We start from the raw sequence: 14,960 nt of genomic DNA on the forward strand, positions 1-14,960 counted from the left end.
TTGTAACCAAAACTTTAATCCCAAGGATCTCACAAAAGACATTTTACAAGTGACATGAAAATTCTTGTACAGTAAAGAAATGTTTAATTCAGAACTTTTACAATGTACCATTACACACTCAACACATCCACTCCAGTTGTCAGTTTTGCTGTGTATTTGGTCTGTTCAGAGGTTCTGGAATAGATGGTCAATCAAACAAGCACCTATTTAAGTACTCTAGTCACATGAAATACAAAATTAACTGACTTCAACAGCTAAAAGTTTTCTATTTCACAGAATATAAAGTAGCTCAGTTCCAGGGAATGGAAATCAGAACTGGAGCTCTGGGTGAAACTGTAGCTCACACATCATTAACAGTTTCTAGAACTGCTCTGCCAAGCACCCACATCCTGTTCCACACAGACCAACTCTGCTGGGGCCACTCTGCAGTGAACACAGCTCCACTGCACCCCTCCTGCCCCAGCAACACACACCCAAGTGTGTCAAGACCAGAAAAATCCTTTTATCTATGCAAGACAAACTGCTCCTCACTCAACACAACAACAAACAACAACAATGTATGATGGTACATTGTAAAGTGATCAATATTACAAATCATATGATCTGCTCAGAACCATATACAGATTCACATCTTTACAGTTGCCACCTGTTACAAGATACAAGGAACAAAGCAAGTTCAACAGCTAAAACATTTTAAAAATGCACCAAGCTTTATGAAGTTTCAAAACAAAACAAATGTTCTGTACATACTCCTCCTTGTCCTCAGATCTAATGACTTCCTGTACACAGCTCCTGCCCACAGTCTTATTTCCTCTCATTTGACCTGGAACGACTAAAGAAGAAAAAACAGGGTAAGTTTCCAGGTGCCAGGAGCAGATTTCACTACAGCTCCCCCCCAGCCCAACTCAGAAAATGATTTAAGTATTTATAAAATACTGCTCATTGAGTGAAACCAAGTATTAAATGCAAGGAATTAAAGAACCTCCTAAGACTCTGGAGAAAAATCTCCACCACAACCTGTTTCAGTATTATGAAGACAAGGAAATAACCACTTTTATTGATTTACTCAAAATGCAAACCCACTCTTAGCCCCATCCTACCTGCGGGACCTGGAGAAGGAACGAGAAGGCTTGTGATTCCTCTCCCGTGACAGTGACCTCTCTCTTCTTCTGTCTCTGGAGAGGGACCTGTCAAAGATAAAGCAAGATGATTACAGTGCCAGAGCTGAACTAATTAGGTTACAAGGCTAAGAGCTTCCCTTGAAGATGATAAGAAGGTTTTTAGTTACTCAACCAGGGCAAATCTGTTGAAGATTACAGTATTAGCCTTTCCTTCAGGTAAGAATAATCAGCTTGAGCCACACAACACAGCTTAAAATTGTGTTTAATTCCTCTGCAGCAGTTTAAATCTGTTCAAGCAAGTGACTGTGCCTCAGCTAACAGGGTGCATTCCCATGAATGCAACTTCCCTGCAGCAAGGCAGCACCCTGTGCTGCAAGAATGGGGCAATAATATTTATTCTGGAAAGTTCCAAGCCCCTCACACACAGCACAGCCATGTCACTGCTCCCTCACACTGCACCACAACACTCACTGCACTCAGCAGCAGCTGTGCTCAGGGTTCCCAGAGGCTGGAGGAGAGCAGCACATTAGCACAGAAACTGTGAGAAACTGGCAGGAATCTCAGACAGCTGCAGGAAGAAATACTCATTACTTCCATTCTTGGTATTCCTCAACTGATATCCCTGGAATCTCACATGGCTGTGTATAAATACAACTCCAAGCAAAAGATGTGGCAGGAGCAAACCCCACTGACCAAATTACAATGTCTACCCTGGAGTCTGTTAATTCAGACAGATTAAGAGAAAAAACACAACTGTTTGTGTTTAGGGGAAATGGTTTAAAGCTTGTACAGGGGAGATTTAGGTTAGATATTAGGGGAAAATCTTTCCTGTGAGGGTGGTGAGAATGAATATGGCCAAAGAAGTTGTGGAGGTGTCTTGAGGCCAAGCTGAGTGGGGTTTGGAGCAGCCTGGGCTGGTGGGAGGTGTCCCTGCCCATGTCAGAGGGTTGGGACTGGATGAGCTTTAAGGTCCCTCCCAACCCAAACAATTCTGGGGTTCTGTGTTTCTCCTGAAGACCCCCAGACAAGCAGCTGCCACGTACCTGCTGCGGCTCCGAGAGAAGCTTCTCCTTCGTGGTGATCTAGAACCAGAAAAAAAAATGTGAGGCTTTTGATCAACCCATTCAGCATTAATGGAGTGAGGCATTTCCCAACTTGTCAAACTCACTGTTGGGCCCAGGGAACGTGCCAAGAAAAACTGGCATCCATCATCCAGTAAAAGGTATGGAAAGATTAGGCAGTAAAACAAAGCTGAGTGTGAACAGCACGTTTCCAACCATGAAATTCACTTTTTAACTAAGAATGTTTCATAGCAGAGTTGTCCAATGCAACACTTTCCATTTCAACTAAATACACTGCCCAGAACACCACACCAAAGTCCCACAAGTGGTTCCACAGAATAAAAAAAATAAAAAAAATAATAAAAAAAAAAAAAGCACAGACCAAATGTTTTGGAACCCATGCAAGCCAAAAAGGTCCATGACAAGACATAAGATACCAAAGTGGAAAAAAAAAGTGAAAAATGCGCTCAGTGTAAATATTGATAATGCCATTAAGTGCTACATTAGAACTGCATATCTGTGACTGTCATTTTTAATGCCATAGAGTGTGTTTAGACTATTTTCTTTAAAAAAAAAAAAATAAAAAAAATTAAAAATAACCTTAGCTTGGCCCAGTTCATCCCAAAAAGTAATTGTTTTAAGTTTTGAAAACTGTTAGTAAAACCATTTAAAGGTGATAGGATATTTTTTTTTTTTTTTTCTGGCAAGGAAAAAGCTAAGTTTGTTAGAGCTTTATTAAAAAATTTAGTTTGGCATCTCACATGCAAATATCCTGGTTTTTACATTATTCACAGTGTAAGAGCTTCCATATCACCCTTAAAAGTTTTCTCAAGCAACATATGTACGTTTACCACTCAATTATGCACAGCCAGCCTTTGATTGAGAAAAGTAATTACTTATAAGCCGCTTACTCCTTATTTTAACCAGCAGTAAACTGTATAAGCAGGAAAAACTTACTAGTTTTTGGTTTCAACAAGCTAGAAATGGTGAGGTGAGGCTGCCGGACTGACTGCCAAGAAGAATTTGCTGAAAAGGTTTTGCCAGATGTTGCGTTGTATTTAGTTGGTTGGCGGAGGGGGTGTTGTGGATTTTTCCTGCTTTTTTGTTAGCCGAAGGCTGCTGCTGTAGTTGTTGTGAAGACATTTGGTAAATAAACAGCTGAGCTGATTGGCCGGGAATGTGTGGGCGGTCGAGGTGGCTGCTGCCGATTTGGTTAAGGTTGGAGAGAAGGCTGAGAGAAAACAGCATGCTCGGGAACCAAAGGGCGGTGCAACCTGACGACTGGCCATGCCTGGGTCATGTGAAACGACACCAGCCAAGCTGCATGGGGCGCGCTGGTCACATGACGCCGAAAGGGCTAGTTGAGTGGCTAATGCAGACTCAGAGGGTGGTGAGAAGAGACATGATGGTGACTCTGTAACGGGTTCATTTTTATTAATAGATGGACCAAAAAAGCATAAAAAAAATGAAAAACAAGCCATCAGTACAACCGTCTATTAGCTAATAAATACTCCTACTGTGTTATTTTTTTTTTTTTTTTTTCAATCAAGCTCGAAACCCCTGACCTGGGAGGACTTGACTCACCTGCAACAGGTAAATTCAGTCCTGCAAAAACCACGCTGCAGACTTAAAGCACCTGGACAAAGTCTGGGTTCAAGAACCTGGCAGCTCCCAAAAATCCTGCTACATTTTAGAGCAAACTGCAAGCGACAGGATTGTCACTTTAATTCCAAACTACCACTCGAGTGTCAAGATTCTAGATGTTCAGAGCAACTGTCACTCCAGCTATTTTGTTATTAAACAGCTGCCTACTCGGGAGGTCTTTAAATTGTGCAAACAAAGTGGAGAAACATCTGTATGGAAATGCTAAGCTGCTGTATGTCATGTTTTGCCATTATGGAATAAAGGAAAGGAACAGCCTAAGCTGAAGTATGGGGAAGAAAGGGAAAGTGTGACTAGAAGATGAGCAGATTTTAGGAGGAAGGAGGATAAGTCCAGGATAGAGGGCACTGACTACCAACTTGCACAGTGACCTAAGAACAAAAGCCAACATTCAACACAAGTTCACCTCGATTTTGTGGGGTTTAAGATTTTTGGGGGGGTTGGTTATTTTTCTTGGGGTTTTTATTTTGGTTTTTTTTGGGGGGAGGGAATTTTCTTTGTTCAGTTTTTTTTGGGGGGGTTGGGTTTGTTGTTTTTTTTTTTTCATCGTGTTTTTGTTTTGTTTAGCATTTGCCATCTCCAAATTGTGGTCAGATAGATGTTATCCATCAACATGGCTTTTTTTTTTGGAGGAAGGAAAAAAAAAAAAGCCTGCTTCTAGGATGCTAAGAGCTCTAGGAGTGTGGCTGGAGGCAGGGTACCTGCGGCGGGGGGGAGGACTCCTCCTGCGGTAGTCGTCTCGAGGCCGGCGGCCCCAGGAAGGAGGAGGGCCCCGGTTCCGACTCCTTTTCTCCCCATTGGAGAGCTCCACCCTGACCCGGCACCCACAGAGGGTTCTGGGAAAAGAGAGGGACATCAGTTAGTGCTTCCAGAACCACCTCTGCCTGCAGGAGGAAACCCGGGAGAGGTAAGGATGGGAGAAAGTGAAATGCGTTGAGTGAGACCCAAAATGAACGTTATTTAGAGACTAAAAATGCAGAGTCTGCCACTTCTGAAGTGCTGTTAGAGGGCAGAGAAGGAACCAAGGGGTTTCCTTAGTTAATGGTTTAACTCATTAAGCACCAAAAGTTGCAGGTCAGGGCTGACCAGGCAGCCCAAATCAAATTTAACCATACAAATGCTATTTCTGTGCTCTTAAGAAAAACTACTCTTACACCACTCTATAAACTCCTGCACAACAAATGGGTCAAGGCTTTGGTTTTGCCAGTTGAAGCTTCCCAATTTAAACCTTCTCACTACCCCAATTTCTCTCATTTTCCCTAGGTAATAGGACATGGAAGCAGCACCATTTTACCTTCCATCTAGTTCTCTGACTGCATCAGCTGCATCTCGGGGATCTTCAAATTCCACAAAGGCAAAACCAGGAGGATTTCTTGCCACCCAAACACTGCGCAGTGGTCCATAGTAGCCAAAAGCTCGCTCTAATTCAGTTTTGTTGCCATTGTTTCCAAGGTTACCCACATAAACCTTGCAGTCCAGCGGACAAGAGTCACGATGCATTGCTAGGACAAGAAAAAAAAATTTAAAAGCTCACGTATATTTACCACACAGTTAAGTGTTCATTCAATTACAAGGTTAATTAATTCCATTGGTTGCTTTTTGCTTAAACAGCACCACGCTGTGGCATGACACAGACATTAACCTGCCTGGAAAGGATGGTGGCGGGAGTGTGTAAAGCCAAACCCAAAAGCCAGCTCCTATATAGTAATCGTGATTAAAATCCTCTACTCGAGGCAATTTCAGTTACTTATAAGGCCCTTCCCCAACTTTAAAAGGGAGATGTTTCTCTGCGACCCTTTCCCGTGGTCGGGGCGGGGGCCGGGCCTGCAGGGGGAGCGCTGGGCGGGTGAAGGCTCCATTGTTCCCGGAGCGGGATTCGGGGGAAGGAAGCTCAACAACCCGGAGGAAGAAGCAGCAGCGCCATCACCCGCAGAGCCCACGCCGACAGCGCTCCAGGAATCCCTCCAAAGCGTCTCCTCAGCGCTGCGAGAGGAACCAGCGCTCCCCCGGAGCTAGGGGGGGGGGAAGGCTCTACACCACCCCTGGGTTAAATACCCCCCCCCCGTCTCGCCTCGCTGGCCACAGAGAAAAGGAGAGGAATTGGCTTCTCAAGATAATCCGCGGCCTACCCGCCTTCTCCCCGCCCGGCTCTCCTCAGCGGAGCGGCAGCCACCGCCCGCGGCCCAGCTTTACAAAATGGCGGCTGCTCTTTGTTTGCCGCCACCGGGCCCCGCGGTTTCCATCCACCCTTCAACGGACCGCGGGTGCCACCTTCCCCCCCCGCCCTCCGAGGTGAAGATCCTCACCGATGCTAAGAGGGAGGGCGCGCGAAGGGAGCCCGCGCTAAACTCGTTGCCGAACTCGACCCTCAGCGAGACTCCCGCTCCGCTTTTCTTCACTGGACAAAATGGCGGCGGGGCTTTACCCCGCCCGCCCTTATATCCGGGCGGCCCGCCCCCACGTGACGCTAGCCGACAGCCAATCAGAGGACGCCGTTCCGATGATTGACAGCTCGCCTCGGCCCGCCGCCTGCGCGCGGGCTTCTCCTCAGCGCCTCCGGCGAGGGCGGCTCCGTAGGACGGGACCTTCCCCACCTCCCCCTGCTCTGGAAATTAACTGGAAATTAAATATAGAGCGGGGGACTCAGGGTCCCTGAAAGCAACAAACGGCACCGCAGCCAGGGAGGCTGTCCTGCTGGCTGAAAAGAAGGAGGTTTCCTTTCCTTCTGTTTCTCGGACCCGGTGCCACACGTTCGGGCCTTCTTTTTTCAGCATCATCCCTTCATGACATGCGTGAAAATTTCGATTCACCAAGGCCTTTAAATAAACGGTTTGAGCAAATTGCTGCTCACCCCTAGTGTTGTGGTAAATTTGCTCTCTTGGTTTCCGCCTACAGAGGCACAAAAGAGGGAAGTGCTATGGGGTTTTTTTTCAGCAGTCAGCAGAAAGTGAGAGGATTAAACTGAAGAATTTCAGTGATAGAGGACGTTGTTAGTGGTGTTTATGTTTTTTTACTAAACTCGTGTGTTTAGCAAGGAATAACTCGCTCCAGTTGCCACCAGTTGCAATAACTTGCCACCATTGTTTCTGATATTTAAATCTCATATAATATAATGAACACATTATGATTTGGAGCCACAATTTGAGCCACAATTAAGGGATACTTCAGGAGAGAGAAAATATTTACTAAATGCTTCTGTCAGCATTAGGTCTCTCAGTTGCTCCTTAAGTGCAACTGGACATTAGCAAAGATATTTAGTTACTGGAGTGATTCTATCGACAGAAAAATCTTTTTTTGTAGGAAATGCCATTACAGGAGCACAACAGGAACTGGTCTGGAGAGACAGCCCTGAACTTCAGTCAGAAAGCTGCACATCGTCAGAGCTAATTGCTTGTGAAGTTTGTGTGGGTTCAACCCATTTTCACATCCTGCCAACTGGCTAATCTTGATGAAGACTATTTTTTTTAAGAAACGGTGACTTACACTTTCCTGATCTTTAGAACCAGCTTGAATAAGCTTAATCTTTCCATGACTTCTGTTCAGAGAGCACAAGTCCTTGTTCCTTATTTCCTCACTTTTATATATAAACGTTTACACTGTGAAAGGTTTCTGCTGTGCCTCAGACCTCCAGAGAAGGGAGAAACAACAGATAATAAATAAATTATACATCACAGACCTAACCTAAGACACCAAGCATCCAGTGCTGTGATACAGCTTATCCAAGACTGAAGCACTTCAGGTTTTTGGACCTCTAAAACACCTTTTTTGTCCCACAGACATAAAGCCCTCTAGTCTGAGGACCAGAGAGCTGACTGCCAGGTAACCTCAGGCCTCCCCTGAGGATTTCGGGGTGCCCCTGAACCCCCGCCCTGACTCAGCTGGGGTCAGCACCCACCTTCCTCCTCCTCCCCCGGCCCAGCCACACCGAGGTGCGGGCACCAGATGGCGGCATCCTCCTCCTCTCCCAGGGAGGCAGCCCCCAGAGCACTGGAGGAAAACCCCTCCTTTTATTATTATTTTTTTTTCTTGGCTCAGTCGAGGCTCTCAGCAGACTTCTCCAGGCATCCTGCAGCCCTGTGGGACCAGGGATAAGGTCAGAGAGCCCACTGGTTGGTTACAGAAGCAGCACAAGGGAGCCGAGGCTTTGAGTCAGCTTCATCTGATTTTGTTTTGTACACAGAAAATGCTCCATCTGGAAACTACTTTGGGAAAGAAAGAGTCAGCCCCAGGCTTGGCTCCAGGGCAGGTTTTGCAGAACAAAACACACCCTTGCTACTGTGTTCCGAGCTTTGAGCCTCAGACACTTCTGCAAATCTGCCTTGAAATCAGCAAATGGAAAATGAAAACAGTGGGGCCTGACTCACTGCTGCTCATCTCCGATTTTAATCCCCTGGAAGATGGGAGTTCTCTCTCTGCTGATGCAGTAAGCAGTGGATTTGGGGACAGGGTTTCCAACTGCCCAAGCAGTCCAGAGGCTGTCCCTGGAGTCTGTCCCCACAGCCACCTCTCTGGATTGCTCAGGACTGTCCCCCTTACAATAAGAAGGTGACACAGAAGAGCTGGCAGTGTCCAAACTGAGGGGAAGCCCCAAGCCTGCTGAGGAGCTGAATTTCACCTCCTTTCAGTGGTTACTGAGAGGTTGCTGCTCCTGGCTCTTTCCTCCCCGGGGCACAGGGCTGGTGCTGAGTGATGCGGGTGTGTTGGTGCAAAAGTCCCCGTGGCCTCCGAGTTTGCTGGGAGGTGTCATTTCCTCTGATGTCTCCATCAGGGAGGCCAGGAAGGGAGAGCAGCCATTCATCAGCTGCAGCTTCACCACCAGCTCAGGGGATCTATATTTACCATCCAAGTGTGGTCGAAGAGTTTCCTTTCAACAGGGCGGTGTCTTGCTTGCCACACACCACACTGAGCAGCTCGGGTGAATTTTAGCCTGTTAGGCTAAGAGCTGTTAAAAGAAAAAGCAAAATAAAACAATCCAGAAAAAACAAAGTAGGTTTTTACATCAGAGAAGCACGAAGTCTTCTGGAGCCCACACTTGTGTTACTGGGAACAGCACACGGAGAAAAATTCTTCTCTGCCTGCCCATCCCTCTACAAACAGAGGATCCCTTTGGTGCAGGTCTTTGTCTAACTAAGTTTTCAGATCCCAGGCATGAGGATTCCCCTTGCCTTAACCAGGTTATTTGCACATTTCGCTTTGCTTTCTGCTCCCTCCCCCCATTCCTCCTTCCCCCTCAACTGGGCCTCCAGGCTTTCTCTTTCCTTTTTCTTTCATGCTCTGCAGCGAGCCCTATTCCCTTCCTCCCCCACCTGGCTCCCTGGAGAGAGGACTGGAAAGCAAAACAAAAGATTCACTCACTGGGAAACCGTAATTTGCACAGCCCAAAGGCTCAAAGGCTCCCGCTGAAAAAGGCGATTGCAGAGCAAAGGCACCCTCGGATGCGAAGTCAGCCCCAAGGCCAGGAAAAGCCGGAGGGTGGGAGCGGAGGCTTTGAAGCCAAAGCTCAAACCTCTGAGGGCTCCAAGTGGGCTCGGAGCGAGGCCCCGAGGTTCCCAAAGTCCAATCAGTTGGGTTTGCTGGGGGCAAAACGGGCTCTCAGTCAGCTCTGAGCTCTGCTCAGGGCTCTTGCAGAGGTTAATCTACACCAGCTAAAAATATCACCTGGTAGTGCTGCCCGTACAAATGCTCCTTGTGAAATCAGCAGCGTTCCCATCAGAATTAGAAGTGCAAACGACTGTGTGTGCGGCTGGGGTGTGAGCTGTACAATCAACAGAATTTATATTTCCTTTAGAAGTCCTGCAAACCGGGGAGCTGGATCCCTGGAAGCATCCCCTCCCTGCTGCAGATGCTGCTGCTCATAACTTGGCTGCAGTTTGTCCTCACCTCCAGCTCTCAAGGGGATGTTATAAGTCATAATCCTTTTTTTTTTGGACTTTTTCTAAGTCCTCGGGCAGAAAGTGGAAAAGTGTAGCCATGGCAATGAGGTTCAGCCCTTAGAGAACGCTCCAAGTGCTCATCTACCTGTGCCAGGGTGGTGGCTCTGCCCCTCCTGAGTCACTCAGATTAATGCAGTGTTAGTTTTTCCCTTGGAGATGCTGGAAGCTGCATTCAGTGTAAACCCACTGCCTAATGGAGGCTCAAAAAGTTCAAGGAGGAATTAGCCCCAGATGTTTTGGCCAATGCTCATTAGTCCTGGAAGATGTAACTAAGAAACCTGGGTTTCACAGGCAGATAATTCAGTGTAACCGCAGTGTCACTGCTGCCCTGGAAACCCAGAGGTGAAGCACAGCCCTGGGTAAGCAGCCTTTAACAAATGTCACCTTTAATCGGTGATACACTTTGTTCTCTTTAATGAGTGACACTCTCCCTAACAATTGGGACTCAGGTAATGAAATCAGGAACATTTGTTTGATTGCTGTGAAACAGCACAATAAAAATAAACTGCCATGAGGAATATAATCAAAAGCAATTGAATGGCCAGAGAAGCTTCGAGAACAGATGAGGTGTGAGAGCTGCTAGGAAAGGGTGACTCTGTTGGGACTGTCTGCTTTCCCCTGAGACTGGGATTAAGGAAAAGGTAGGGCTGGGATAATGGGAAAAGAATCAGAAGCTTCTGCTAACACTAAGCAAATTCTCTTCAATCTTTTGAGGAAGTTTTTCCTCAGACATAACAAACACATTGACTTTCTTTCACTTTGAGAAATAGGAACTGGTGGCCTTACAGGGCTGTGTTCCAGGCTAAAGGTCCAGCCACATCCTGAGTAACCAAATCCTATGGAAATTGCCTGCTTAGAGATGACAGAGTGAGCAGCAAGCCTCACACAGCATCCACTCCTAGGCTTTTGAAGCATTATCAGAATTTGGCTTTTTGCCTGAGCTATTACTTGCATTTTTATTGTTTAGTCAGTTGGTAAGTCTCTGTATCTCACCAGTTCCCAAGATTTAAAACAAATATGTTTACTCTGGAATCAATGGATTTCAATGCAGTTTGTTCTGAAGATTAAAATCCAGTGTGATCTTATTTACCAACTCCTCAGATTTTCTGTAACTGTCCCATTTTCCTGATTACTGGCATTACAGACTTCATTAGACTGCTGCTTTAGGTTCTTCCTACATACTGTGTCCTAAACATGTTGTGTTCCTAAATATTAGTGTCCTAAACATATTCTGTTCCTACATATTAGAGTCCTAAACGTGGGTCCTGCCCTGAGAACATGAGGAGGGGGATCTGAGTAAGGTTTGAATGTCCCTTCTCTGTCACCTTGGGCCAGAGGAATGCTGTGTGGAATGGAAGTTTTCACAAAACAGGACTGACAGCAAAGCTGTAAAGAGCTCTCCACAAAATTGTGATCTTTTCTTTAGTCACAGCTGAAGAGAACAATTTAGAATCCTGGATTTATTATCAATGGAAACAGGGAGTTGTCTGATTTCAGTGGCAGGAGAGGACAGGTCTTAGTCACAGAGTGCTGTACAGACCCTTGCTATTGTTTCTGTGCTTTCTGGGCAGGTATAAAAGAAGGAGAAAGCTCTTGTCTTCAGTGCCACTGGAACAAGACTGGGAAGGAGACACATCTGCACAGGTCAGAACATCCCTGGGATTTCCACAAGGTCATCAGTAAGTAGATAATGTTACTTTTGTATCTAGAAGATGTATTTAATGAATACATAGTTAATTGGTGATTGAAATAGGAAAGTATAGCTTAGCCATTATGTATGAGCAGGAGTTCACAAGCATAAACTAAAATATAGAATGAAAAATCACATTTATCTGTATTTAATACAGGAAATATCTAAGTGGAACTAATACCTATTTGTTCTTTCATGTCTGGTTTCATTTGAATTTATCATCCAAGGAAATTACTAATGAGTGGAGAAGACTTACTGAGAACAAACTTAGTTTTTACAACCAAATGTATGGTGCAGTTTGCCTTTCTACCCAGTCATTGGCAATTTAATAGTCAAATTTGTATAAAGAAAAAAGTCATATGAGGAGATGTTGAGCTTTTTATTAATTGCTTTTGCCCCAGAAGTACCTCTTCAAGAAATGAGTGGCCTCATTTTACAGGAATATATCTTTGCTGCTCTTACACAGCAATGTAAATGCTGCAACTTTTGTTTTGTAGTCTGTGTAGGGTTTTGATGTAACAGTTAATGCTGGATTTGCCAGGATATAGCTAAGGGGACAGGCTGGAGCCAATCCTGAAAGCAGGGTACAGGCATGAATGTAAAAAATGCAGAAATTTTAGTGATAGACCTGGCAATAAAGGAGTGGTGGGGCTGAAAGGATGGGTGGGTAGAGGTGTAGCAATGCCAGGAGCAGATGTAAAACTGAGTTCAGTTATAACTTAGCTAAAAATAATCACTGTGCAATTACATTTTTTCTAGTTTTCACTTCCCTAAGCCAGAAAAACAATTCATTACAGAAAAAAATTCAGTATCAGTCCATAATCACCCTTGTGCAGTGACAGAATTGTCACCACTTGTAGTGCTCACAGAAAAGGCTGTGTTATTACAGATCCAATCCCTGAGCTGTGGACACCTTATAAACTGATCTCCACAGTTCAGTCTTAAACTCTAACAGTTTTCTGACAGATTTCTGAGGCAGTAATCCTGAGCTTTTTGTTAAATTTCTTCTAAGTTTTTATCAGGAAGGTCTCTGGCCAGTTCTAAACAGAATTATCTCCTGTGCTTGCAAATGCACAGGAGTGGGAAGCAGTAGATTAAGAGGCAATAGTAGAGAAAGAAATTTAGGATATACTATGGCATCTATTTATTTTCTACTGGTGTATGTTACAAATCCATATGTCTGATGTTTGGGAGGTTCTGGGGTGATACCCCACAGCACAATGTTCCACTTTCACCCCTGCTTAATGCCTGAAATTCTTTTTGTCAGGTGAAAGAAAGAAAAAGATTCCTCACCAAACTGTCAGCTTGCCCCGTGGAGAAGATTTAAAGAGAGAAAATGTTCCTGCCCTCCAGGTCTCTGCAGATGGTTACACTGGTGGCAATTCTTCTTGTCTGTTCTGCAGCCTGCCAAGACCCTGAAAAGTAAGCAGGATCATCCTTTTACATCCTTTTACTTCCTATGAGACAAGCAGACTGCTTGCCTTTGGTTTAATGGGCTGTCTCTACTGCTGTCATCTACTCCAGGGCATGGTGAAAGGGAAATTCTATAAATTTGATAGACTTTACATCACACTCTATGCAGTAGAAAATGAAAGCAATTGCATTTTTAGATGTGTGATGTGTACAGGGGGTGCTTTTAAAGACAGGGCAGTCAGGCATGTAAGGGTGGTCAGCACAAGTCATGGAAATGACATATACAAAAATTCCATATTTAGATCCCATTTAGATCCAAATTTGTAGATGGGGGTTATAGCTGCAGTTAGCTGAGAAGCAGCCTGAAATCCAGAAATATTTACATGCCCGAATGAGGCTGCCCTCCCTAATCAGTGTTTAGCTCCATTTTTTTGGTGTGTCTGAAGAAAATAACAATTTGTTGTCATGTCTCAGGCACTACTGGTTCCACTCAAATGCTCTTTCATCAGCTCGAAGAAACCTCGCAGGCTGATGGATGCAGATTTGCCGGGTTGGAAACAGGAGCTCAGCCCCTAACTCACCCTTTCTTCCCTTTGCAGTAAACGAGCAGTGACCGAGCACCAGCTCATGCACGACAAGGGGAGGGAATTCCAAGGGCTGAAGCGCCTGATGTGGCTCCACAACGCCCTGGGCAGTGTGCACACAGCCAGCAGCAGGGATATTTCTCTTTCTAATTCCGTGTGGGATTCACAGAAGAGCCAAGATCCCTCTGATCTCTACAACAGCATCGGCAGAGCTGAGACTCCGAGCCTGGAGGTGCCAGGAAAAGAGCAGAGCTTCCCCCTCTTAAAGCAGCCACGGAATGTGAAGACCCCGAAGGGCAACTGGAAGCCACAAAACCTTCCTGACCTCCTTCAAATCAAAGGGCTGGGCAGCAGGAGAAATCCCAGCAGCCAGCCACAGAACTCTTCCTGCTAGCCTGGACCCTGCTCAGCCTCTCCAGCTCTTCAGCCCTGTGATGTTTCAAGGAAAAGCTCCAGCACGGGTGTGACCCACAAAAGAAAAATCATGTCCATCAGGTCCACTGAGTACTCCCAGATGTTGAAGAGACCCCTGTAAGCACCCGGGTTCCCTCCCTAGCAGCAATCTGAGCACTGTGAGTGTGGGATGGGGTCATTTGTCACAAGCCAGAAACCTCTCCCTGTCTGTTACTGACACCTTAGACTGTGGCAGCTCTTTGTAACTCTTGGAGCTTGCAAGGTGCAGGAAGTTTGGGTCATTTATCCTGACATTCACAGCTCACTTGCAGCCTAATGTTTTGAGTCCTGAAGAAGCAGTTACCTTCTTACACAGATTCCACACCTGCCTGCACACAACTTCCCTTATACCTTAGATCCAAAGGTTTGGGTTTTTTTCCTGCTTCTCCATCACACAGAATGGCTGAAGCCTCTCATCTCTCAGCTTTTCCTTCAAACTTCTGCCTGGCCATAAAGTTAAAGCCCTAGTTCTGCTGGTGGAAGGGGTGAGAATCAGCTTCCAGGGTCCCTGTTTGAGCCTTTTGTTTCAATATTTCCTACCTTTGTTCATGTGAAAACCTCTCCAAGAGCTCTCACAGCAGATCAGGTTTTCCCAGCAGAAAACCAGGGGGCCATCTGTGTTTCCTGAAAGTGGGAGCACATGATTTTGCTATTTACCTTTAAGATCAAACGGACCAGCTCCATTTTAGCAAAGTAAGTTTCAGTTTAGTAGCAAAATTAGTTGTTCAGAAATTAAGTATCTGTCATGTGTGTTACAAATATATCAGCATTTCCATCCTGTAGGGACTATAGTTTTAAACCCTGACATTTCTCTGTTGCTAATAAGACTTCAAGAGCATCTGCAGCTCTTTCTGAACAACTGAACCCCAAGAATTCCTTGATTTTGTTAATAATACCCTCCCCCTCCTTTCTCCCTCCGAACTGCATTTTTTTGTTTGTAGAAATATAAATAAAAATGAAGCAAAATCCACTTTTGGCATCACCTTTCTTTCTTCCTGCTGTTCTGCAGAGCTCTCTTAAGATTCCTAAGCCAATCAAACCCT

The 14,960-nt window shown here is 45.3% G+C and overlaps 1 protein-coding gene and 1 long non-coding RNA gene across 4 annotated transcripts; both read right to left on the reverse strand.

Moving 5' to 3' along the window:
• Positions 1 to 6,289, reverse strand: SRSF3 (serine and arginine rich splicing factor 3). 2 transcript variants are annotated; one of them, XM_071768186.1, is made up of 6 exons: positions 6,151 to 6,289; positions 5,139 to 5,346; positions 4,546 to 4,680; positions 2,165 to 2,203; positions 1,101 to 1,187; positions 1 to 832 (listed from the first exon to the last, which is right to left on the reverse strand). In XM_071768186.1, the coding sequence occupies exons 2-6, from the start codon at positions 5,342 to 5,344 to the stop codon at positions 805 to 807; spliced, it is 495 nt and encodes a 164-aa protein (XP_071624287.1). In that variant the 5' UTR covers positions 5,345 to 5,346; positions 6,151 to 6,289; the 3' UTR covers positions 1 to 804. The 2 variants fall into 2 exon arrangements, with proteins under 2 accessions (XP_071624287.1, XP_071624288.1); XM_071768187.1 differs by lacking the exon at positions 6,151 to 6,289 and adding an exon at positions 5,974 to 6,100.
• Positions 6,290 to 8,814: 2,525 nt separating this feature from the next.
• LOC139807417 (uncharacterized) lies at positions 8,815 to 14,947 on the reverse strand. Of its 2 annotated transcripts, none has more exons than XR_011730547.1 (3): positions 14,901 to 14,947; positions 12,761 to 12,882; positions 8,815 to 9,967 (listed from the first exon to the last, which is right to left on the reverse strand). It is a non-coding gene; the product is annotated as an uncharacterized lncRNA (long non-coding RNA). The 2 variants fall into 2 exon arrangements; XR_011730546.1 differs by having other exon boundaries at positions 8,815 to 9,977.
• Positions 14,948 to 14,960: the final 13 nt, after the last annotated feature.

The sequence above is a fragment of the Heliangelus exortis genome, chromosome 25 (genome assembly GCF_036169615.1).
Source record: "Heliangelus exortis chromosome 25, bHelExo1.hap1, whole genome shotgun sequence".
Lineage (NCBI taxonomy): Eukaryota > Metazoa > Chordata > Aves > Apodiformes > Trochilidae > Heliangelus > Heliangelus exortis.